Here is a 25827-nt window from a genome sequence, read left to right on the forward strand (position 1 = left end):
ATGGTCATTAATCAGAGGCCTAAGTTTTGCTTCAGGGGACCTCTCCATGGGGCAGCTCACAACATAGCTTCCCCCAGAGGGAGTAAGCTGAAAGAGCACCAAGATGGAAGCTGAAGTGCTGTTTATAACCTAATCTTGAAAGTGACCATCATCCCTTCCGCCCACATTCTATTGGTCACACTGGTGGACCCTGGTACAGTGTGAGCAGGGACTACACGAAGGTATGGATACTAGGAAGCAGGGATTGGGAACCATATTGACGGCTGGCTTCCATGGATGATAGGAGTTTTGAGGAGAAGGCTTGGAAATAGACATAGAGAGCGGACGAGCAAGTGAGTGAGTTGACTGAAGAAATGCAGTAGGATTGCCGAGCAGCATTAAGGACTCATTAGAGTTTGAGGAATAGGTACTAACAGTAGAATCAAGTCTGCCCTGTTGTACAACTTTGTCGAGGAGTACTTGGCTGGAAGCACGAGGAAAGAGAGATGGGTCCTTTGAGGTTTGGGGTTTAGTCAAGTGAGTACAGTGAAAACCCAGAGAGGGACAAATGAGTGTAGGGTACAGGGAAGAGTGTTATTAAGATGTGGCTGAGAAAGGAAGTGAAGAAATGAGGACTGGTTATTTGAGGGAAGACTTGAGGGTTCTTTGGATGGGAGGTCCCAGGGAGGTAGAGGTGAGGAGCCATCCAAGGGGAATAGATAAACGTGAAACATGAAAGCAGAGAATGTGTTTAGAGAGGGAGATGTTTAAATTAGTGGTTTCCAAAAGAACTATTTTTTAAAACTACTTCAGAATGAAGCCAAAGAGATTACCAGAAATATTTTTAAAATTAAAGCTTGAAGCAGGATCTCTATTAGAAAGCAAGGTATTACTGAAATGCCATTCTGTATTTAATCTTCTGGGAATGAACTTCAGGCAAAAAAAAAAAAAAAGAGGAAAACCCTATTAAGAGAAGAAACCTAGCTGGAAGACTCCCATGAGATCAGTCACTTCATATCCTGCTAGTCTTTGAGAAACTTTTGAGCAGTCAACTGGCTCGATCTACTATACTTATCCAGAAATGAGGCTAAATATTCTCTATAGGTTTCTGAGTCTGTGAGGACTCAGGTTCCTCAGTGAAAAAGCCTACCATGAAAATTGACTTTTACCAGGAGAGAGTTGTCCTCTTGCTGGCTGTATTAGTTAGATATAGGTTTGACTTTATGTGCCAGTGACCCAAATTAACCAAGGTTTGTTTATTTTTTTAATTTTTTTCACTTTTTAAAAAAGATTTTTATTTATTTATTCGAGAGAGAGAGAGAGGGAGGCAGAGACACAAGCAGGAGGAGAGGCAGGCCCCATGCAGGGAGCCCCATGTGGGACTCGATCCTGGGACTCCAGGATCACGCCCTGGGCTGAAGGTGGAGCTAAACCGCTGAGCCACCTGGGCTGCCCTAACCAAGGTTTAAACAAGACAGAAGTTTCTTTCTTTCTCATGTCAGAGTCTGAACTGTTGTGGCAGCTATGCTCCACAGGGTCATCAGGGACCCAAGCAGCCTTTTTGCACCCATCTTTAGGGAGTTGCCGTTATTCTTAGGGACCAGCATGGCTCACCCCTGTGTCTGCCATTTCCTTTTAAGGACATGACCCCAAATAGGCACACATCACTTCCACTTAACATCCATTGGGTTACATGGACTTACAAGAGAAGCTGGGCATTCTATTCTTTAGGTGACTGTGTATGCAGATGAAATTTGGAGGTAAAAGTGAGGAGGGTCTATGATTAGAGAGGAAGAGAAGTCTAGACATTGAGGATATAACTAGCAGTCACTGCTACATTGGCCCATGTGTTTTGTTATTATTTTCTTATTTTTTTAGAGAATTGCTATTTAATTGTTATTTATTTAATTGTTATTTATTGTTATTAAAACCTTTGCAATCTAAAGTAGTTTTAGATTTATAGGAAAATTGTGAAGATAATACAGGAAGTTCTTATATACCCCACACCCAAGTTTGCCTGTTATTAATATCTCACATTAGCATGATACACTTGCCACAATTAATGAACCAGTATTGACACATTATCTTTAGATCAAGCTCATACTTAATGCAGATTCTCAGAATCATCCTCTTGATAATCTGTGAACTCCTATTCCGGTAGTGAGAAACCTGGCTTCCACCGTCCACCATCCTATTTCCTTAATTGTTCCATTCCAGCACATATAGGAGTATCAGAATTGTTAACCAGTACTCCCATAGCAAACAACTTGACTAACAAGCACATGATGCTTATGTGCAGTTCCTTGTGCTGGTAATCTTACAGCCTCTGTCCACCTCCAGTGTTACTTAGGTCAACACTGTTTACTCCAACTAGTTTGTTTTTTCTCCTCCCCCACTTTCCCCAACCTTGGTTTTTTTTTCATCTTAAATGTTCCTTTATATCCCTTTTAGAAAATGGGACAGAGGGATCCCTGGGTGGCGCAGCGGTTTGGCGCCTGCCTTTGGCCCAGGGCACGATCCTGGAGACCCGGGATCGAATCCCACGTCGGGCTCCCGATGCATGGAGCCTGCTTCTCCCTCTGCCTATGTCTCTGCCTCTCTCTCTTTCTCTCTCTGTGTTACTATCATAAATAAATAAAAATTTAAAAAAAAGAAAATGGGACGGAGACTGTATTATAACAAAATAAACATTGTAATTGTAAAGCAGGAATCTCTACACACAGCAAGCTGGGCAAAAAGACACGAGGACTGGTTTCTAGTTAAAGCCAATCTGAATTTCCATTAAGACTTCCATTTGAAGCAGGGTGGAAGTATAGACTTGGAGGAACACATCTGGGCAAGTAGGAATTTCAGTTGTAGGAGAGATTAGAGCTGCCCTTTTCTTTGTTCTGAGGAAGCAAGGGCAAGTTTAGTCTGTATAACTTTCCCTCCCACCAACACAGACTTAAATTAAGATGGCTTAACCTATGATATTAATAATCTTACCATTATACCAAAGAAGATCAGCTTTTAAATGTGTTTCTATTCATCTAATGCATTTCGCATATGTTAGAGCTGCACTGTCCAATTTGGTAGTAATTAACTGTGTGTAATTATTTAAATTTAAGTTAATTTAAATGAAATAAAATTGAAAGTTTATTTCCTTGCTACTCTAGCCACATTTCAGGCACTCACCATGTTAGTGCAGATATAGAACATTGTTGTCATCACAGAAAGTTCCATCAGATAGCACTGCTACCAGAAGCAAAAGACTGTTAGAGACTGAATTTCTTTTTTTTTAAGATTTTATTTATTTATTTGAGAGAGAGTGCGCATGCATGGTGGTGGGGGGAAGGACAAGCACAGGGCTCAATCTCATGACCTTGAGATGCCCTGAGCCAAAAATCAAGAGATGCTTAACTGACTGAGTTACCCAGGTACCCCAGAGACTAAGCTCCTGAAGATAGTCTCTCACCATCTTGAATGTGTAGCCTAGATAATATTAATAGTAAAAAGAAATCGGCCTTAACATTTTAATTTCAGATTGCTATTTTCTTGGGAAGAGCTGCTAATATTTACCCCTTGTCCCTCTTACTTAATTTGGGTAGAAGAAGTAAGATTGGATCAAATTTTCAGCACATGATGATGTTTGCTGGTAAGTTGTAATTTTCCCTCTCTTGGCCCACTCCAAGAAACCACTCACAACACATATGCTAGCTTGATTTTAAACAGAAATGATATGCTAATAATATAAGACTCCCTTAAACCTTGAAGTTGCAACCTCCAATGGAAAATTCTTTTTATAGTGTCCTGTTCCGTTATGTGAGAATTTTTTTCTGGTTTCAAATTCCTGATTCAGAAATATGTCACATGTAGTGGAGAAGATAAAGATTCCTGCATTTTCACACAAAAATCTATATGTGAGTTTTTATGGCAGTTATAGTCATAATTGCCAAAACCTGGAAACAGCCCAGTGGGTGAATGAATAGGCAAATCATAGGACATCTATGAGGCCATGGGGTGTTCCTTAGCACTAAAATGTCAAACTAGTGATATGTACAACAACATGGATGCACCTCAGAGGCATCACCCTGAGTGAATGAAGCCAGTCTCCAAGGATTATATCCTCAAAAAGATAAAAGCACAGTGGTGGAGAACAGCTCAATGGCTACCTGGGCTTTGGCAGGGTGACAGAGAGGTTGGGCTAAAAAGATATAGCACCAAGGATTTGGTGAGGGGGAAGTTAGGGGTGGTGACACTGCTCTGTGCTTTGGTTGTGCTAATGGACATGCACCTGTGCATTGTTAAAACTCACGGGACTGAATGTGAAAAAAGTGGATTTTACTGGATGTAAATATAAAAATAAATTTTAAAATATTTCTAAAGGCCAGCACATGTCAGGATCCTCTAATTCTCTGTACCTATACATACTTTTGTATGTTAATATAGATTCCATATTTGTTCAGATGCTTCTAAGTTCTTAAGACTGTGCCTTATTTTTCTGAATTTCCAAAGCTTGCATTGGTAATGAGTTATTGAAGAAATGCCTCTTTCATGCCCTTGCAGGCCTCCGTGGCGCAATGGCATTTGCTTTGGCCATTCGAGATACTGCCACTTACGCACGGCAAATGATGTTCAGCACCACACTTCTGATTGTGTTTTTTACTGTGTGGGTATTTGGTGGTGGCACCACTGCCATGCTGTCGTGCTTGCATATAAGGTAGGTCATGTCTGGGGACCTCATTTTAATATTAAACTCTAATTTAGGGGTTTTTTTTCTTTCAATTATGAGAAAAGTTTAAGCTTTGGCAAATGTATAATGTTTTATTTTTTCTTTTTAAAAATTATGTAACCTGTAGTACAAAGAAAATGGGAAATGTGCAAAAGAAAGTTAAAAACCATTGTTTACACTTTGAGGGTTGCCCTTCCAGATCTCTTGCTATGTGTTATATGTATTTTTAACAAAAAGGGACAGCACCGCAGGTATTCTTGTAAAGCAATTTTTAAATGTAATATAGCATGGACATGTATGCTAGGAAATATATTTGCATTAGAAATTCATGGCTGCATACATAATTTATTTAACCAAATCCCTATCTTTGTATTTTTACATTGTTTCTAGGATTTTTCTGTTACCATTACCATTTGAGAATTTTGCTATTAATGTTACCATTAACAGTGTGAACATTCATAAAAGCACACACTATTGTGCACTTGTTTGATTATTTCCTTAGGATCCATTCCTAGGAGTGGCATTGCTTGGTCAAAGGATAATGCATATATTAAGGCTTTTGATCCATATCACCCAATCAGATCAAAAATGTTTTTTCTCATCTACAGCATATGAAAAAGTCCAGTTTATCCCAACCCTAATCAGTACTAAACATTATCCTTCTTTTTCAACTTTATGATCAGCATTGTTTCTAACCTGATTATCCAAACCCAAGATTTGGAGGACTTAGTGTTAAATGCATACTAGTTAATGTATTCAATTGGAAAGCTCCGGCCTCTCAAGAGTTCTGTATTGTTTCCATGGATACAGCAGCCTGTGTTGCTAAAGCTTTTGTAGATTTTAGTTCTGTGTTTGGCTGAAACTTCATAGACCTTCTCCTGAGCCTATAGAATGTGTAGAGTTCATTACAGAAAACAGTATTTCACATTTTATAGAATTTGTTCTCCATTTTTTCATTGTATTATAACTTTCTTTTAAACATTCTAAAGACCAGCTGGCCCTAAATCACACTTTGTATGTTGTTATTGTCTTTATTTCTTTTTACTGTTCAAACTCCTTTCTTAACATTTCTGTGCTATTATTGTGTATAATCAAAAATAATGTTCTTATAATTCTGATCATTACTTCAGGGAGGACCTGGCATTTGTTGAGCACCTACTATATGCTGGGCATTGTGCTAAGTGCATGTCACATATTTATCTAATCACAATAGCTCCATTTTACAAATGAGGAAATAGTGGCTTTAAAAGTTTCTAAGTTGTTCAAGGTCATACAGAGAATTAAGTAGCAGACAGAGCAGCCTCCAGTCTCACCTCATTTCTCATAGACTATGCTGCCTCAAGAAAGGAGGGTGTTAACTTTTGGAAGGATTAAACTCCTTTCTTCCCTTAAGAGCTTGTAAATGAAGATTCTTATTCTACTGAGAACAAATTAAATATAAGATATTGGATGAAAAATAATGGTCTTCAGTAGAGTCTCAGTGTTTCCATGGACTCCATTCTCTTTCTTGGCAGCCCTCCACACAAAATACCCATGCCTATCCCCCCCAACTAAACTAAAAACCCCACCTAGAATTGAATCTACCTCAGCACACTTGCAAGCCCTTTGGCCCCATCTTGCCTGTCCTGGAGCATAGCTTGACAATTATACGCATTGCCTTAGGTTAGTTCTTGTTGTGGTTGTTTTGGGGGGTTTTTTGGCCTCTGTGAGCAGAGGCTGGATTTTAAGTTTCTTTTCTCTCCTCCTCCCCACTCCAGATTTGTCTAGGACAATTTTGATGATGCTGAGAAGTCCTTAAAGTTTAAAATTCATACAGACTGAAGTTTGACTTTGAGTTCTTGCTCCTTCATTCTCCAATTCTGTGTTCTTGGGCAAGTTCTTGACTCTTTTTATGCCTCATGTTCCTCATTTGTAACCTGTGTGATAGTACCTGCCTCCTCCAGGGTTGTTGTGAGGATTCAGTGAGCTAATGTTTGTAAAGCTCTTAAGCACAGCACTTCCAACGTGCCTTTTATTTATTTGTTTGATTAATGCCAAATGATCACCAGCCATGTGCCAGGCACTGTTTTAGGCTCTTAGTGGTTCTCAGTGGAGGAGTGCAATTTGGCAATGTCTGGAGACATTTTTGATTGTCACAATCAAAGAGTGGAGGCTGCTCCCAGCATCTAGTTAGCAGAGGCCAAGGATGCCTCTAGACATCCTATAGGGCACAGGATAGCACCCCCGCAACAAAGAATTGTCTGGGCCAAAATATCAGTAATGCAAAAGCTAAAAGACCCTGCTTTGGAGGGATACAGTGGTAGCAATAAAATAGGAAAGGTCTCTGGTCTCATGAAGTCTACATTTTACTGGAAGAAGACAGTAAGCTAGTAAACAAATGGATGAAAACAATTTAGGTGATATTAAGTGCTATGATAACAAACACGATACTGTGATAGTGACCAGGGATAGAGTGAATTTTATACACAGAGGTCAGGTAAGGTCTCTTTGAGGTTCCATTTGAGCCCAGTCTACCTGAATGACAAGATATGGCGAGTTAAACAGTGAGCAGGAAGAAGAGTGGTCCAAGCAGTACAGGAAAGAAGTGCAAAGGCTCTGAGGCAAGAGCATACTTTGCCTGTTTAGTGAACAGAAAAAAGCCCACATAGCTGGAATATGGTGATTGCAGGGTAGGTAGGAGATGAGGTAGGCAAGATCCTATAGGGGCAGGGGTTGGCAAATGTGTCCTGTAAAGGGCCAGATAGTAAATATTCTAGGCTTTGCAGGCCATATGGTATCTGTCTCAGCTACTCAACTCTCACATGAAAGCAGCCATAGACAACACGTAAATCAGTTGGCGTGGCTGTGTTCCAACAAAACAGGAGGCATACTGGACATGGCCTGTGGGCCGTAGTTTGGGGAACCCTGCTATCTGGCCTTGAAGGACATGGTAAGGAGTTTGAATTTTAAAATCCAATCGGAAATCTTGTAGGACTTTAAAGCAAAGGAGTGACATGATCTATTTGACAGTGTGAAAGGATCGCTCCAGCTGTTGTGCGGACAAAGGATCCTCAGTGAGCTAGAGCCAGCTAGCCAGCTCTCCCTGCATCTTCTCACATGGTTTGTGACAGTCACACTTGGCTCCCTGTCATTTCCCACATAGACTTGGCACTTCTTGGTCTCTGAGCCTTTGCTCATACTGTTTCCTCTGCCGGGACTTCCCCTTCACTCCCAGGAAACAGCACAGCTCAGATGCCCCTTCCTCCCTTTGCCCTGTTCTGTCAGACCCCCTCCTCCCTTTGCTTTACATGGGTATGCCTGTTAGAGCGCTTATCTCAGCCAGCCTTGTAATCATAGCAGTGCCAGAAGGGCTACTGTTCAGGGAGTGTGAGCTGAGGCATCAGACACTTCTAAAATCTTTAGATACATTTTCTCATTTAATCCTTTTATCAACTTTATGTGGTGGATATTGTCCCCGTTTTCCAGGTGATAAAATCAGGGTTCTTCAGGCTATGTAACCTAAGTTCACCTAGCTAGAAAGGAGCTGAGGCCAGACATGGAGCCCAGCCCTCTCCGATTGCAAAGCCCTTGGGGATAGTGCTCTAGTTATGTCTGTACCCCCAACTAGTCTGTGAGCTCCTTGAGGGCAGGCGCTGTGTCTCATTTGTGTCTATGCCCTGTGCCTAGCACAGTGCCTGGCAGATAATAAATGCTCTATAAATGTTTATTACACTGAACTGGCTTCCAGTAACATTCCATATTAGTATTACAAATGTGCTATCTCCAAGACCACTAGATGTCACTTTAGATGCACAAATATGCCTAGAGTTTAATGTGGCTGAGAAGGTATTAAACAGCTTCTGGCCATTTAACAAAGACAAGACGAGCCTTTCTTTGAATTATGAATCTGGTCGTGGCCATCTGTTTTCAAGTACTTGACCATGACTCACTTGCCTTCCAGATGAGGTCTTGCATCAGTTTCCTCCCTATGGTGTATTCGCATTCTGGGATGCTACTGCTACAGCTTCTTACACTGCTATTTTTTCTGTGTTATCTGTAGTAGTGACCTTAATCGATAAACATTTGAGCACCTATTGTGTATCAGGTACTGTGCTAGACTCTGGGGCTACAGAGATGAATTGAGACATGGCCTTTACCCTCAAGGAGCTCACAGTCTATTTGGGGAGACTGACAGGTAAATAATTACACTCTACTGTGTTAAGTATTGTAATAGAGGAATATAGAAAGTGCTGTTGAAGCCCAGAGGAAAGAATGGTTCCACCTGCAGGGGTCATAGAATGGTTTATTTGGAACTCACCAAAGGAATAAGGAAAACATAGGGGACAGTGGATTTCAGATAGAGGGCAAAGGCATGGAGGCTTGGGAGAGGACGAGTTTGGGAAGAGGAGTAGGTGGTATAAATATATGTCTAATATAGGGTATGTAGAAGAGAATGAGAGGAATGAGAGTGGAACGTAGCTTGGGGTGGCAGGGCTCGCTAGTCTGTAGAGAGCCTTCAGTGCCACCCAAAGGGCTTTAGACCTGACCCTCTGGGTTGTAAGCCACTCTGAGAGTCTTTTGCCGGGGGAACGACCCAGTGAGTTCTATGCTTTAGACAGCTAACTGCAGAGGACAGCCTGGCAGCTGGACAGCCTTACTACCAATTGCAACAGACCTCATGAGTCACAACGAGGCCTTGAGCTTGAGCTGTTGGAATGGAAATGAGAGAAGATGTGAGAAATGGTTTAGAGAAAGAACAGACAGAGTAGTGGGTGCCGGTGTTGAGAGAGTGGAGTCAAAACTTCATAATGAAGCTGTTCCCTGGGATACGGGAAGCAGGAATTTTAAGCAGATAAAAGAGAATTATGAAGAACCCAGGCTAATATCTGTCCATTAGCCTATGGGGCGGGGCGGCGGTAGGGGGGACTGTAAATGGGCCCTCTCTTCAGTCATCATAACAGAATGTTGCCATGAGAGCTGAGAGGTCCGAAAACACGTAGCTCTCTCCTGGAACTGCACTATGCCAGCCTTGCTTTTGGAACTACCCATTGGTTCCTATTCAGCAACTAGGGCAGTGTTGCTTTCCCCATCTCTGCTTCCAGTGCCCTGCCATTTAGGGAAGAGAATGTTATTTTTCTGAAACTGATAAGTGGGATTGCAGGAGGAGAATTGTTAGTAGACCATGCCTGCCTCGGGATCCGGGCTGTTGCTAAGGAAAGTAACAGGAGCCAAAATGGACATCAGCAACCAGAGAGAAGCAAGAAAATGTTAACCATTCCAGAGCTTGTGTATCAGGGAAAGTAGCGGCCCAAATTGGCACATATGTGAATAGACCTCATTTTGGCCTCAAGATCTCATTTGCCTTTTGTGTTTCTCCTTTAGGGTTGGTGTTGATTCCGACCAAGAACATTTGGTAAATATGCATTTGTGTTGTCTCTAGCATTTCCATCAAACGTGCAGCTGTTCAGAAAGAAAATGGCCTCCCGTAGACTTCATGCCACTATTATTTTAGATCCTGTCCTGTTTGTACCAGCTTTTAACTGACATCATTACTGGCTTTTCTCACTGCTCCATAGAGACAAAACCAAATTTTAGACAACATGTGGTTATCAGGGGTGACGGCTCTCCTATCTGTGGGCCAGCCTGAGCTTTGGCTGTGGAGGGGAACAGTCCCTTAAGCACTCCTGGGTTTTCAAGCGACTGCTCTGGCACATGGAGCCTTTTTCCACTCTGGTTTGCGCATGAAGGCTTGTCTCTGATGTCAGTCCCACTCCAGCTGCTCTTCCTGTGTAACTTTCAAATTGGATGACCAGCAGCTGCCCTTGAGAACCTCCTAGAAGCTTTGAAATCTTTAACCAGTCTTCCCTGGCTGTTCAGGAGAATGTACTTTTTTGTACTTTCCCCCTGCCTCTACCTTGCCCATGAATCCTTGCTTAATTCGAGGTACCCTTTTCTCATTTGTTCCTCTGAACCTGAGCCCGGTAGGTCACTTCTCTAGACTGGCCACCTTTTCTGCTGTTTTCCATCTGCTTTTTAATGGCTTCTGAGCACCACTGAATACATGACACTATCCTAGACATTAGATAGGAAATCACAAAAATTATGTTTTTAAAGATGGAAAGCCTCTCTTCCAAAACATATTCTTTTTCTTGTCTGAAACAAGCTGTGGTCTATTTGTCTTCAGGGTGTAGTTCAAAAAAGAAAATCATTTCTCAGATTCATTTCCTAAATGCTAATTTTGTTAGCTGTTGAGTGATGAGTGTATATGTAATACAGTAAGTACTTGCCTCTTTTGTGGGTCAGAACTGGACAAGTATAGTTTCACGGGCTAGAAATACTTGTGCAAACCAGACTGGATAAATCCCCATGATGCCGAGATGCTGGGCTAGTTTCTAAGAGGTAGTAGTTCTTCAGTGCCTCCACCCTTGTGTCCAAACAAGAATAAAGTATCATACAATTCACCAGACAAATGCTTGGTCATGATCCACATAAGTCTCCGCCTGCTATGTCACCTCTGTCACCACAGAGGAGAAAGGGGAACGGAGAAACCCAGGTAGGTGAGTACTAGCTGTAAGATACAGAAAAAAAATACCGTTTTTCCCTTGCTTTCCAAACCCTATGGGTGTCTTGCTTTGTTATATTGTGTAGGCAATATTTCAAGTGTCCCCTGGGAAGCAGAGAGGAATGTGATAGTAAGTAATGGAGCATATGGGGTTTAGGTGTATAAGTGTTTTGCGGTGAGGGAATCGTGAGATTTATAGATCAGTTGCTCTTCAAAACACAGATACACAAACCTTTGTTTACCAGTGTGAAAGGAAGGAAGTACAGGTGTTTTTCAGGTCTCCTAGGCCCGTACAGCATTCTCAAACATTCTTATATTGTATATGTTTTGATACATGTTGAGAGGAAGATTGATTTTTTTTTTTGAGAGGAAGATTGATTAATTGATATTGAAGATTAGGAAGGATAGGAAAGAACCAAAATCCTGTGTTCTCAGAAAGCATAGAACCGTGGAACATCCACACTAGAAGGGGCCTTTGAGATTCTTTACACCTTGCACTGCATACACAAAGAAATCCAGGCTCAGAGGGGGGAAGGGACTTGTCCAACTAGTTCATGTCAGAGCTGAGGTGAACCAGATCACCTAACTCCCATTGCTGACTGTGCCACATTACAAATAAGGACCCAGTTTGTTTTTGGAAACTATTTTAGAAGAGGCCTGCTTGCTATGTTAGTTTTCAGTTCTAGCCAGTCAGGCTTACCATGGAATTTTTTTTTTTTTGCTAGCTTTCATTTTGCTAGTGTTTTAAGAACATAGTAGCATCTTTGCAAATGCCAGTTACTTTTGGAACCCATATCAACTCCCAAAGATAGGGATAGGATGTCAATGTGATGTTTTCTACTTAAGATGCAGTTCACATTGTGGGTATAAGTCTTTCAGATTTAAGGATTAATTATTCCACATTGATTTTTCTAAATGACAATAGACTCATAAATCAGCAGGCAGCCTGAGTAATAGAGGTGTTTGGAAAAACATTTCAGTTTTGTATTCCAAAGCTGCAATATACAAGCTATTAAGTTTCTAATGTTACCCATGATAGAGAGTATCTTGTATGAAGTAGGCCCTATTTCCAAGTCTACAAAGAAATGATTCTAAATTGTTTTTTTGTCTTGGTATATGTATTGATTTCTTTATTATCTGTTTGCAGGGTATTCCTGAAAATGAGAGAAGAACCACCAAAGCAGAGAGTGCCTGGCTTTTCCGGATATGGTACAACTTTGACCATAAGTATCCTTAACTGAGGGGAAAACATGGTAGTGTGAACATGGCCAGTTTCAACTTAATGGAACAGCTCTTCTGACTCTTCCCTTCCTGAAGTGGAATACAAAACCTACCTTGGGTCTTCCCTTTCCCCTTCAGTGTGGTGGCTGGAGAAGGTTATTAAAAGCAATCCACACAAACCAATTCCCCTGAAAAACCCATGAAGCCACCAGAGACCAGTTCATGCAAAACGTGGCTGTGTGAAGAGCCTCAGGAGCCCTTATGGTAGACTTTTCTTCCATTTTTTGTCCTATTTATTGAGCAGTCATTGTCTTTTACCTGATTTAGTGAATCTTGCAAAAGATACTTGCTGGTCCTTGTCAGTGCACTTGCTAGGGTAAAAGAGGAAAGGCTGCCTTAGGGAAGAGCTCAAGGATGAGATGAAAATAGAGTCATATTAGAGATCACAGTAGCCAGTGATGGGCCTATTTTCCCTAAGCTTTCAGGAGGCTGGAAGATTTGCCTCTCTACTCAGGGTGCCAGTGTTTCATTATTCACCAAATCTCTTTCTTCTCCTGTTGTAACTGTCTTCTTCATAATGCTACTTTGGGTCGTGTTATGTTCTATGACCTGTTTAAAGCATGCCTTTTAAAAAACATTTTATCCCTTACTATTTATTAAAATGAATTTCTTTTTTTTTTTTTTTTAAAGATTTTTACTAGGGACACCTGGGTGGCTCAGCAGTTGGGTCCCTGCCTTCGGCTCAGGTCCTGATCCCAGGATCAGAGATCGAGTCCCACATCGGGCTCCCTGTGAGGAGCCTACTTCTCCCTCTGCCTGTGTCTCTGCCTCTCTCTCTCTCAGTCTGTCTCTCTCATGAACAAATAAATAAATCTTTAAAAAAAAGATTTTTAACTTATTTGAGAGAGAGAGCGAACATGAGAGAGAGAAAGAGAGCATGAGCAGAGGGGAAGGATAAAAGGAGAAGCAGACTCCCCACTGAGCAAAGAGCCCAATGCAGAACTCGATCCCAGGATCTTGGGATCATGACCTGAGCCAAAGGCAGATGCTTAACTGAGCCACTCAGGGACCCTGAAATCAACTTCTTAGCTGAAAATTGAACTGGAAAAAGGTAACATGTAGTTCTTTCAGGCTGAGGCTTATTAGTAAATTAATCAAAAAGTGATTCATGTTCTACCAAAGAGAATTTGGGACAACCATGTAAAAAATGTTTCCCTTGCTATTTACTTTCTGATGGAAGCCTTATATATTTAAGAAAAATGCACATGGCACTTATCATTAGAAGCTACTATTTACTATATTCCCTTTGCGAGACTTTTATAGTCACTTTTTGCAAGTACTCAAGATTAAATTACTATATGGAAATAAGAATGCAAGCATGTGTGTGGTATTAAGACTCCCAATAGGGAGAGAGATCCTGCGTCTTTAAAATTGTTTAATGATTATGTCATTAATTTTGGCTCCATTATCAGCATTTTGGGTTATAAGCCACTCCCGTATCTCTTGGAGCTTTTTCTTCCCTCTGATTTAACAAAAATTGTCTAATGTTTGTTGCATAAAATGTTTTGTACATTTTCTGCATAATGTATGTACAAAACAAATAAATAATCCTAATGCAGAGAAAGAGTAGAATAATAGCTTATTTTTTCTGTATAATCTTATAGAAGTAAACACTAAGATTTGACTCAGTACTACACTGTTAAGTACTACTAGACTAAGACTCAGTAATTTTTTTTTGTTTTTTTGTTTTTGTTTTTTTTTTTAGTGAGAGAGATTGAGAGCTGGGGCAGGGAGGGGCAGATGGAGAGGAGGAGAGAGAATTCTAAGCAGACTCCACACCCGACATGAGGCTCAGTCTCTTGACCTTGAGATCATGACCTGAGCTGAAAGCAAGATGGGATGCTTAACTGATTGAGCCACCCAGGCACCCCAAGACCCAGTAATTTTAATACCTAGTGCCCTAGTAGAATTAATCATTCATCATTCTAGATTTCAAGTCCTTTGTGTAGTCAGATTGTTATAATTGAGATATAACTTAAATAATATACCCAGATCTTAAGCTTGCGACCTATGTGTATATACCTATGTGGTTGCTACTCATGTAAAGATACATAGAACATTCCCAGCATCCCAGAAGCTGCCCTGTGTTCCCTTACAGTCAGTAGTGCCTTCCCTGCCACCCCCTTCCCCATAAAGGGCAACTGCTTATTCTGATTTCTAGCAACATGGATTGGTTTTACCTGGCTTTGATCTTCATATAAATGGAATCATATATTATGTATTATTTTATCTCTTGCTTTTTTCACTTAGCAACATGTAATTTATCCATATTGTTGCTTGTAGCAGTAATTCCTTCTTCTTCATTCCTGTATGGCGTTCCATAGTGTGATTATACTACAGATTTCTTTGGGTTTTTTTCCCAACCACTCTGTGGATGAACATTTAGGTTGTTTCCAGCTTTTGGCTATTACGAACAAAGTTTTGTTTGTTTTTTTTTAATAAATTTATTTTTTATTGGTGTTCAATTTACCAACATACAGAATAACACCCAGTGCTCATCCTGTCAAGTGCCCCCCACCAGTGCCCATCACCCATTCACCCCCACCCCCCACCCTCCTCCCCTTCCACCACCCCTAGTTCGTTTCCCAGAGTTAGGAGTCTTTCTTTTTTTAAATTTTTATTTATTTATGATAGTCACAGAGAGAGAGAGAGAGAGAGAGAGAGGCAGAGACACAGGCAGAGGGAGAAGCGGGCTCCATGCACCGGGAGCCCGATGTGGGATTCGATCCCGGGTCTCCCGGATCGCGCCCTGGGCCAAAGGCAGGCGCCAAACCACTGCGCCACCCAGGGATCCCAGAGTTAGGAGTCTTTATATTCTGTCTCCCTTTCTGATATTTCCCACACATTTCTTCTCCCTTCCCTTCTATTCCCTTTCACTATTATTTATATTCCCCAAATGAATGAGAACATATAATGTTTGTCCTTCTCCTATTGACTTACATCATTCAGCATAATACCCTCCAGTTCCATCCACGTTGAAGCAAATGGTGGGTATTTGTCATTTCTAATGGCTGAGTAATATTCCATTGTATACATAAACCACATCTTCTTTATCCATTCATCTTTCGATGGACACCGAGGCTCCTTCCACAGTTTGGCTATTGTGGACATTGCTGCTATAAACATCGGGGTGCAGGTGTCCCAGCGTTTCATTGCATCTGTATCTTTGGGGTAAATCCCCAACAGTGCAATTGCTGGGTCGTAGGGCAGGTCTATTTTTAACTCTTTGAGGAACCTCCACACAGTTTTCCAGAGTGGCTGGAAATGGCTGCACCATTTCACATTCCCACCAACAGTGCAAGAGGGTTCCCTTTTCTCCACATCCTCTCCAACATTTGTGGTTTCCTGTCTGGTTAATTTTCCCCATTCTCACTGGTGTGAGGTGGTATCTCATTGTGGTTTTGATTTGTATTTCCCTGATGGCAAGTGATGCAGAGTATTTTCTGATGTGCATGTTGCCAATGTCTATGTCTTCCTCTGTGAGATTTCTCTTCATGTATTTGCAAATGATGTATCAGATAAAGGGCTAGTTTCCAAGATCTATAAAGAACTTATTAAACTCAACACCAAAGAAACAAACAATCCAATCATGAAATGGGCAAAAGATATTACAAACAAAGTTAAACATCCTTGTATGCATCTCTTGCTGACCATCAGCACTCATTCCTCTTGGGTACGTGCCTAGGAGAAAAATCTAAGGCAAGTATATTGTTCAGCTTTAATAGATATCGTCAACCAGTTTTCCACAAGGGTCATAACCAATTTACATGCCCACTAGCAACTCAAGGGAGTCCCACTTGTTCCACATCTCCACCGAAACTTGATGTTTAATTAACCTTTTAAATTTTAGCCATTTCCATGGGTGTGTAGTGATACCGCATGTGGTATAATTTGCATTTCTGTCATGGCCAATGAGATCATGCATCCCTTCATATGTTTATTGGCTATTTGGACTTCTTTTTTTTTTTTTGATGTGTGTTTATTTAGTAGTTCTTTTGCCCATTTAATTGAATTGTCTTATCTTTTTCTTACTGACTTGTAGTTCTTTTTATGTTTCAGAATTGGGTTCTCTGTTGGTTATATGTACTATGAATATCTTCTATGTGGTCTATGTATACAATGGAATATTACTCAGCCATTAGAAACGACAAATACCCACCATTTGCTTCGATGTGGATGGACCTGGAGGGTGATATGCTGAGTGAAATAAGTCAATTGGAAAAGGACAAACATATGGTCTCATTCATTTGGGGAATATAAAAATTAGTGAAAGGGAATAAAGGGAAAGGACAGAAAATGAGTGAAAATATCAGTGAGGGTGACAAAACATGAGAGACACCTAACTCTGGGAAATGAACAAGGGGTAGTGGAAGGGGAGGTGGGCGGGGGGTTGGGATGACTGGGTGATGGGCACTGAGGGGTGCACTTGGCAGGATGAGCACTGGATGTTATGCTATATGTTGGCAAATTGAACTCCAATTTAAAATTTTTTTAATTAATTAATTAATTTTAAAAAGAATATCTTCTCCTAGTCTGTAGCTCACCTTTTCTTTTTCTTGATCCTGTCTTGTGAGGAACAGAAATTCTTCATTTTAATGAGGCTTACTTTTCTTTTGGTGCTTTTGTGTCTTGATAAATCTTTTATATCCCAAGGTCCTGTGTTTTCTTCTAAAAATGTGATTGTCTTAGCTATCATATTTAAGTCTTTGACCCACCACAAATTAGTTTTTGTGTATGGTGTGAGGTATGGGTCAAGACCTACTTTTTTCCCATATGAGTAAGCAATTGACCCAGCACCACTTATTGAAAAGGCTATCCTTAACCCACTAAATTGCAGTGGAACCTTTGTTGTAAATCACTTGGCCATATGAGTAGAAGTCAGTTTCTGGACTTTCTTTTCCCTTTGACTTTTTTTTTCCACATCAATACCACATTCTGTTAATGATTGTACTTTGTAATAAATCTTGCTATCCAATATGGGAAATTCTACAGGTATATTATTCCTTAGTATTGCCTTGTTTATTTTAGGTTCATTGCATTTTCATCTGAATTATAAAAACAGCTTGCCACTTTCCATACACTCACTCACTCACTGACTCACTCATCCACTCACCAAAAAGACCTGCTGGCAATTCTCTCAGGTTTCTATTAAATCAACAGATGAATTTGGAGAGAACTGACATCTTAAAAATATTGAGTCTTCTAGTCTGTGAACACAGTAGATCCTTCCATTTCTTTAGATCTTCTTTAATGTCTCTCATTAATGTTTTATAGTTTCCAGTGACAAGTCTTGCGCATCTTTATAATATTTACTATCCCTAAGTATTTGATGCTATTGCAAAAGGTATTTATTTTATCTTCTACTTGTTTGCTCTTAATATATAGATCTACAATGGGGTTTTTATATATTGACCTTGTATCCAACAATCTAAAGTTTACTTATTATTATAAAATACTTTGTAGATTCTTTCTTATTTACTGTTCATAAAATCAGATGAAAAATAATGTGTTCTTTTTTCTTTTGTAACACTTTACATTTTTTATGTCTTATTACACTGGCCGGACCTCTCCAGTACAGTGTTGAATATAAGTGATGATAATGGAAATTTTTGTCCTATTCTTGACCTCGGGAGAAAAATTTTTAATAAATCACCATTAAGTATGATGTTAGCTATTGTGTTTTGAGATAGCCTTTGTCAAGTTAAGGATACCCCTTCTGGGCAGCCCGGGTGGCTCAGCGGTTTAGCACCGCCTTCAGCCCAGGGCCTGATCCTGGAGACCGGGATCAAGTCCCATGTTGGGCTCCCTGCATGGCGCCTGCTTCTCCCTCTGCCTGTGTCTCTGCCTTCTCTCTCTCTCTCTCTCTCTCTCTCTCTCTCTCTCATAAATAAAATCTTTATTAAAAAAAAGGATATCCCCTTCTATTTCTAGTCTGCCGAGAGTTTTATCATGAACAGGCATTGAATATTATTAGATGCTCTTTCTGCATCAGTTGAGATGATCATGTATTTAATTTGTTCTCCTTTAATCTGTCATTGTGCTTATTTTCATTGAATACTAAACCAGTCTTGCATGGCTGGAACAAATACCCACTTGGTTGTGATACACATCCCTTGTGTGTGTCACTGGATTTAGTTTACTGACATTTTTGTGTCTGATTTTTGTGTCTGTTTTCATGAGTGATACTGGTTTGTGGGTTTTTTTGTCATTGTTGTAGTGTCCTTGTCAAGCATCTATAACAAGATAATGCTGGTTTAGTGAAGTGAGTGGGGAAGAATTTTTCTCTTTTTTGATCTTCTGGAGAATTGATATTTTCTTCCTTAAGTGCTGGGAAGACTGTACCAGTGAAGTCACTTGGGCCTGGAGTATTTTGTCTGAGAAGGATTTCTACTTCTTTAATAGATATAGGACTAGTTCTCCTTTTTATTTTTATTTTTTATATATTTTTAAGATTTTATTTATTCATGAGAGAGACACACACACGGTGGGGAGGTGGGCAGGGAGCCTGACGTGGGACTCGATCCTAGGACTCCAGGATCATGCCCTGAGCCGAAGACAGATGCTAAACCGCTGAGCTACCCAGGGATCCCCTAGTTCTCATGTTTAAAAGACTATTTGAGAGAGAGAGAGAGCTTGTGCACACACAGGTTGGGGGAGGAGCAGAGGGAGAAGCAGAGAAGAATCTCAGGCAGACTCTGCACCAAGTGTGGAACCCAGCCTAGGACTCAGTCGCACAACCCTGAAATCATGACCTGAGCTGAAACCAAGAGTCAGACACTTAACCAACTGAGTCACCTAGGTGTCCCAAGACTATTCCTAATTTTTAATTGAGGACAGCCTTAGGTTGTGACTTTAGAAAGTGAAGAATAGGGATCCCTGGGTGGCGCAGCGGTTTGGCGCCTGCCTTTGGCCCAGGGCGCGATCCTGGAGACCCGGGATCGAGTCCCATGTCGGGCTCCCGGTGCATGGAGCCTGCTTCTCCCTCTGCCTATGTCTCTGCCTCTCTCTCTCTCTCTCTCTCTCTGTGTGTGTGTGTGTGTGTGTGTGTGTGACTATCATAAATAAATAAATAAATAAATAAATAAATAAATAGTGAAGAATATTTATATGTGTTTTTCTCCCATTGTCTCTACTTTTTCTTGATTCCCTCTTGTTTTCTTCCTGGTATCATATATATTATCATGACTTTTTATTTTTTGGTGAATAAATGAATACAGAAATAAGGGTTTATGATAGAGGAATTCATGATACATATTTTTTTCAACTTTTTTGGAATTAAATTTCCTTTGATACAAAGTTTCAACTCCTTCAAGAGGCCAGCTGAATTCACAATAAATGATTAAAAACATTTTTGCTACTAAATTCTGCAACTGGAAAATTTCATCTTTTTTCTAACTCTTAGCACTCTTTACTTTCTACCATTCTCTCCTTCAGTGCTAAATTGAGAGTGATTCTGTCTTCCCTTTGGTTTTAGTAAAATCAGAAAGGCAGTATGATGTAGTGGACATGGCAGAGGACTTGGAATCCAACCAATCTGGGTTTGTGTGTGGGTCCTTCACTTGCTTCATTGTGTGACTTTTAAGCAGATCATTCCTTTCCCTGAACCTTGGTTTCCATTTCTATGAAACAGAGATCATAACAAAATCTCCCTTTCCTGTCTCACTGGCATAATGTGGTGATGAAATAAGGCAACATATGTGAAAGCCCTTTGCTGTCCTTTGAAGTGGTGGGTACACCTTGAGGGTGGTGGTAGTGATCATGTGACTTGTTTTTTTGCGTTTGCGAAGACAGGTATGTGGCTATTCCTTAACCAGCACAGCTATCTGAAGCCTCTATTGACGCACAGTGGACCTCCTCTCACTACAACACTCCCTGCCTGCTGTGGGCCCATCGCCAGATGCCTGACCAGCCCCCAAGCTTATGAAGTAAGTTGGTTTTATCGAAAACCTAAGTACTTCATGAAGTTAAATTTATCTGCTCTGTGGCTGCATCACTGGTTTGTTTTTGCTTTGCTTGCCTTTAAGGTGATAAAACCCGTAAGAGGGAATATAAGCCTATTTTGCCCAGCCAGAAAGTACATACAGATACATAGAGAAATCTATAGATGCAATTCACAGTCTCTGAAACATCATTTGAAAACAGATCTAGGGTATTACCTCATCTGTCAGTGATTTCAGTAAATAATTCTATTTTCACAGTGGTTTTCGTTTATTTGCAGTATGTGGCCAAAGCTTGGTACTGAATGTGTTATGTTTTCATCTACTAATTAGAGTGGTCACAGTCATGTTGAAAGGATTAATAAAACAATTTTTTTATACCCCTAAAGTGCAACAGATGGTCCTTTACTTCAAACCTGCCAACTTTTGGACATCCGGGAGAGTTTATCTACCAGTGTTCCACATTGCTAGGCAGCATGAGCATGTCTAGCTAGAACCTAGACAGTATTTTTTTTCCTTAGCTATTAACATGTGATTGGTGATTCAGCAAGCATTGCGACACAGAAAGAAATGACAAATGCTAACCAGCCTTTTTTTTTATTTCAAATGTACAACTTTATTTATTTTTAATTTTTTAAAATTTTTTATTGGAGTTCATTTGCCAACATTTAGCGTAACACCCAGTGCTCATCCTGTCAAGTGCCCTCCTTGGTGCCCATCACCCAGTCACCCCAACACCCCGCCCACCTCCCCTTCCACTACCCCTTGTTCGTTTACCGGAGTTAGGTGTCTCTCATGTTTTGTCACCCTCACTGATATTTTCACTCATTTTCTGTCCTTTCCCTTTATTCCCTTTCACTAATTTTTATATTCCCCAAATGAATGAGACCATATAATGTTTGTCCTTTTCCGATTGACTTATTTCACTCAGCACAATACCCTCCAGTTCCATCCACGTCGAAGCAAATAGTGGGTATTTGTTGTTTCTAATGGCTGAGTAATATTCCATTGTATACATAAACCACATCTTCTTTATCCATTCATCTTTCGATGGACACTGAGGCTCCCTCCACAGTTTGGCTATTGTGGCCATTGCTGCTAGAAACACTGGGGTGCAGGTGTCCCAGCATTTCACTGCATCTGTATCTTTGGGGTAAATCCCCAGCAGTGCAATTGCTGGGTCATAGGGCAGATCTATTTTTAACTCTTTGAGGAACCTCCACATAGTTTTCCAGAGTGGCTGTACCAGTTCACATTCCCACCAACAGTGCAAGAGGGTTCCCCTTTCTCCACATCCTCTCCAACATTTGTTGTTTCCTGCCTTGTTAATTTTCCCCATTCTCACTGGTGTGAGGTGGTATCTCATTGTGGTTTTGATTTGTATTTCCCTGATGGCCAGTGATGTGGAGCATTCTCTTATGTGCTTGTGGCCATGTCTATGTCTTCCTCTGTGAAATTTCTGTGCTGTCTTTTGCCCATTTCATGATTGGATTGTTTGTCTCTTTGCTGTGAAGGTGAATACATTCTTTATAGATTTTGAATACTAGCCCTTTATCTGATACGTCATTTGCAAATATCTTCTACCATTGTGTAGGTTGTCTTTTAGTTTTGTTGACTGTTTATTTTGCTGTGCAGAAGCTTGTTATCTTGATGAAGTCCCAATAATTCATTTTTGCTTTTGTTTCTCTTGCCTTCATGGATGTGTCTTGCAAGAAGTTGCTGTGGCCAAGTTCAAAAAGGGTGTTGCCTTTGTTCTCCTCTAGGATTTTGATGGACTCTTGTCTCACATTTAGACCTTTCATCCATTTTGAGTTGTTTATCTTTGTGTATGGTGTAATAAGAGAATGGTCTAGTTTCATTCTTCTGCACGTGGCGGTCCAATTTTCCCAGCACCATTTATTGAAGAGACTGTCCTTTTTCCAGTGGATGGTCTTTCCTGCTTTGTCGAATATTAGTTGACCATAGAGTTGAGGGCCCACTTCTGGATTCTCTATTCTGTTCCATGGATCTATATGTCTGTTTTTGTGCCAGTACCACACTGTCTTGATGACCACAGCTTTGTAGTACAACCTGCAATCTGGCATTGTGATGCCCCCAGCTATGGTTTTCTTTTTTAATATTCCCCTGGCTATTTGGGGTCTTTTCTGATTCCACACAAATCTTAAGATGATTTTGTTCCAACTCTCTGAAGAAAGTCCATGGTATTTTGATAGGGATTGCATTAAATGTGTAAATTGCCCTGGGTAACATTGACATTTTCACAATATTAATTCTTCCAATCCATGAGCATGGAATATTTTTCCATCTCTTTGTGTCTTCCTCAATTTCTTTCAGAAGTGTTCTGTAGTTTTTAGGATATAGGTTTTTACATCTTTGGTTCAGTTTATTCCTAGGTATCTTATGCTTTTGGGTGCAATTGTAAATGTGATTGACTCCTTAATTTCTCTTTCTTCAGTCTCATTGTTAGTGTATAGAAATGCAACCAATTTCTGGGCATTGATTTTGTATCCTGCCACACTGCCGAATTGCTGTATGAGTTCTAGCAATCATGGGGTGGAATCTTTTGGGTTTTCTATGTAGAGTATCATGTCATCGACGAAGAGGGAGAGTTTGACTTCTTCATTGCCAATTTGAATACCTTTTATTTCTTTTTGTTGCCTGATTGCTGAGGCTAGGACTTCTACTTCTATGTTGAATAGCGTTATGAAAGTGGGCATCCCTATCATGTTCCTGATCTTAGGGGAAAGGCTCCCAGTGTTTCCCCATTGAGAATGATATTTGCTGTGGGCTTTTTGTAGATGGCTTTTAAGACGTTGAGGAATGTTCCCTCTATCCCTACACTCTGAAGAGTTTTGATCAGGAATGGATGCTGTATTTTGTCAAATGCTTTCTCTACATCTATTAGAGGATCATATGCTTCTTGTGTTTTCTTTTGTTGATATGATCAATCACATTGATTGCTTTACGAGTGTTGAACCAGCCTTGCATCCCAGGGATAAATCCCACTTGGTCATGGTGAATAATCTTCTTTTTTTGAATCATTTTTTTAAAGATTTATTTATTTATTTGTTTGTTTGTTTGTTTGTTTATGAGAGAGAGAGAGAGAGAGAGAGAGAGAGAGAGAGAGAGAGGCAGAGACCAGGAGGAAGGAGAAGCAGGCTCCATGCCGGGATCCTGACGTGGGACTCTATCCCGGGAATCCAGGATTGTGCCCTGGACCAAAGGCAGGCGCTAAACTGCTGAGCCACCCAGGGATCCCCTGACTAATCTTCTTAATGTACTGTTGGATCCTATTAACTAGTATATTGTTGAGAATTTTTCCATCTGTGTTCATCAGGGAGATTGATCTATAATTCTCCTTTTTGGTGGGGTCTTTGTCTGGTTTTGGAATTAAGGTGATGCTGGACTCATAGAATGAGTTTGGAAGTATTGCATCTCTTTGTATCTTTCCGAAAGCTTTAGTATAATAGGTATGGTTTCTTTAAACGTTTTATAGAATTCCCCTGGGAAGCCATCTGGCCCTGGACTTCTGTGTCTTGGGAGGTTTTTGATGACTGCTTCAATTTCCTCCCTGGTTATTGGCCTGTTCAGGTTTTCTATTTCTTCCTGTTCCAGTTTGGTAGTTTGTGGTTTTCCAGAAATGGTCCGTTTCTTCTATATTGCCTAATTTATTGGCGTATAGTTGCTCATAATAAGTTTTTTAAATCGTTTGCATTTCATTGGTATTGGTGGTGTTCTCTCCTTTCTCATTCATTATTTTATTAATTTGAGTCTTTTCTCTCTTCTTTTTTAAGGCTGGCTAATGATTTATCTATCTTATGAATTTTTTCAAGGAACCAACTCCTGGCTAACCAGCCTTTATTTTAAAACATGAACTTCTTATTTTTCAGGTTCTTTTTTAAAAAAAAAACTTTTCTTCCAACCCAACCCTTCAGAAATAATCTGTGGCATCAAATATAGTACCCACATGAACAAAGCCCACCACCTGGACTAATCTGATGCAACCACTTGAATAGAGCAGCAAGGCAGTGGCAAAGCAGTGTAGTCATGCAGCATGTAGTTTTCTACAACATCCTCTGTGGTATGTTAGAGCAGAGCCCACAGAGGATGGACAGGAAAAGGAGTCTTAATGGAGGTGGCACCCACAGGGCAGGGTGCCCTATAGCTTTGTGGTACATTGAGTCCATGTACCTTTCTGACAGATCATACCAGGGTGAGGGGAGCACCTATGTTGTCTTGTCTCCCTGCCACATTGCCCAGGCTCCCCTCTCCAGCAGTTTCCGTTTCCTCTGTGCCCTGTTAGACAAGACTCTGTGTAGAGTGCAGCCAGCTTTGTCAGTTCAGTCAGCGAGGCTTGGCTCTTGGATTCCAGAGACCCACTCACTGTCACCAGAAGCCAGGAGTTCCACAATAACTGTGGGTCCTGTGGAATATAGCAAAATACAACATTGTTGTATTCATTTCCTAGGACTGCCATAATGAAGTGCCACAGACTGAATGGCTCAACAGAGATGTGTTGTCTCATAGTTCTGGAGGCTCGAAGTCTGAAGTCAAAGTGTGGGCAGGGGTGGTTCCTGCTGAGAGCTATGAGGAAGAATCTGCTCCAGGCCTCTCCTCAGCTTTTGTCTTTATCTTCACATGACATTGTGTGGGTGGGGGGCAAATTTCCCCTTTTTAAAGGACACTCAACAGTCATATTGGATCAGGGCCCATGCTAATGACTTCATCTTAACCTGATCATCTGCAAAGACCCTATTTCCATGTAAGATTGCATTCACAGGTACTGGTGGTTGGGATTTCAACATCTTTTGGGGAGATATCATCTAACCCATAACAACCATAAAACTTAATTTTTAATGTTATTTTTCATTTAATTACCTACTTTTTTAGTTATAAAAGTTACCATACTTGTGGCCAGATATTCAAACAGTATGGAACAAAGTGAAAAATCAAAGTTTGCTCCTTCTCCCAACTACATCCCCCCCAGAGGTAGTCTTTATGAAGGATTTATTGTGTGTCCTTCCTGATATATTTTATCTGCACAAACATACATGTCTATATAGCTTAGTTACAGTTTTATATAAATGAGATCACAATTGCATTGTCCTGCTACTTGTTTTTTTTTTTTCACTTGATGACATAGCATGGCTACCTTTCTATGAGTACCTGAAGACCATTACCTTCTCTTTATCCATGGCTGAATAGTGTGGCTGGACCAGCATTGATTTAATCAGTCTCCTGCAGCTAGACCTTTAGGTTGTTTCTTTTCCTTTTTTTGTCATTACAAACCATGTTTATGGGTAAAGGCACCCCAGAGCTTTGTTGTGAGTATTACTCAGGAAGGGGACAGACCCTAGTGAGCTTTCACGTTATACTGC

At 40.5% G+C, this 25827-nt stretch overlaps 1 protein-coding gene across 5 annotated transcripts in view; it reads left to right on the plus strand.

Annotated features, from left to right (window-relative positions):
* SLC9A6 (solute carrier family 9 member A6) overlaps positions 1-25827 on the plus strand; it is a 66304-nt gene that overhangs the window by 36432 nt on the left and 4045 nt on the right. For 4 of the 5 annotated variants that reach the window (XM_049107166.1, XM_049107165.1, XM_049107162.1 and 1 more), the window contains 6 exons: positions 3502-3613; positions 4525-4678; positions 8775-8864; positions 10052-10082; positions 12379-12458; positions 20332-20437. In XM_049107166.1, the coding sequence (XP_048963123.1) occupies positions 3502-3613; positions 4525-4678; positions 8775-8864; positions 10052-10082; positions 12379-12458; positions 20332-20437 (573 nt within the window). The remainder of the gene's footprint in view (positions 1-3501; positions 3614-4524; positions 4679-8774; positions 8865-10051; positions 10083-12378; positions 12459-20331; positions 20438-25827) is intronic. The other variant, XM_049107163.1, reaches the window with a different exon arrangement.

This window comes from Canis lupus, chromosome X (assembly GCF_003254725.2).
Source record: "Canis lupus dingo isolate Sandy chromosome X, ASM325472v2, whole genome shotgun sequence".
Lineage (NCBI taxonomy): Eukaryota > Metazoa > Chordata > Mammalia > Carnivora > Canidae > Canis > Canis lupus.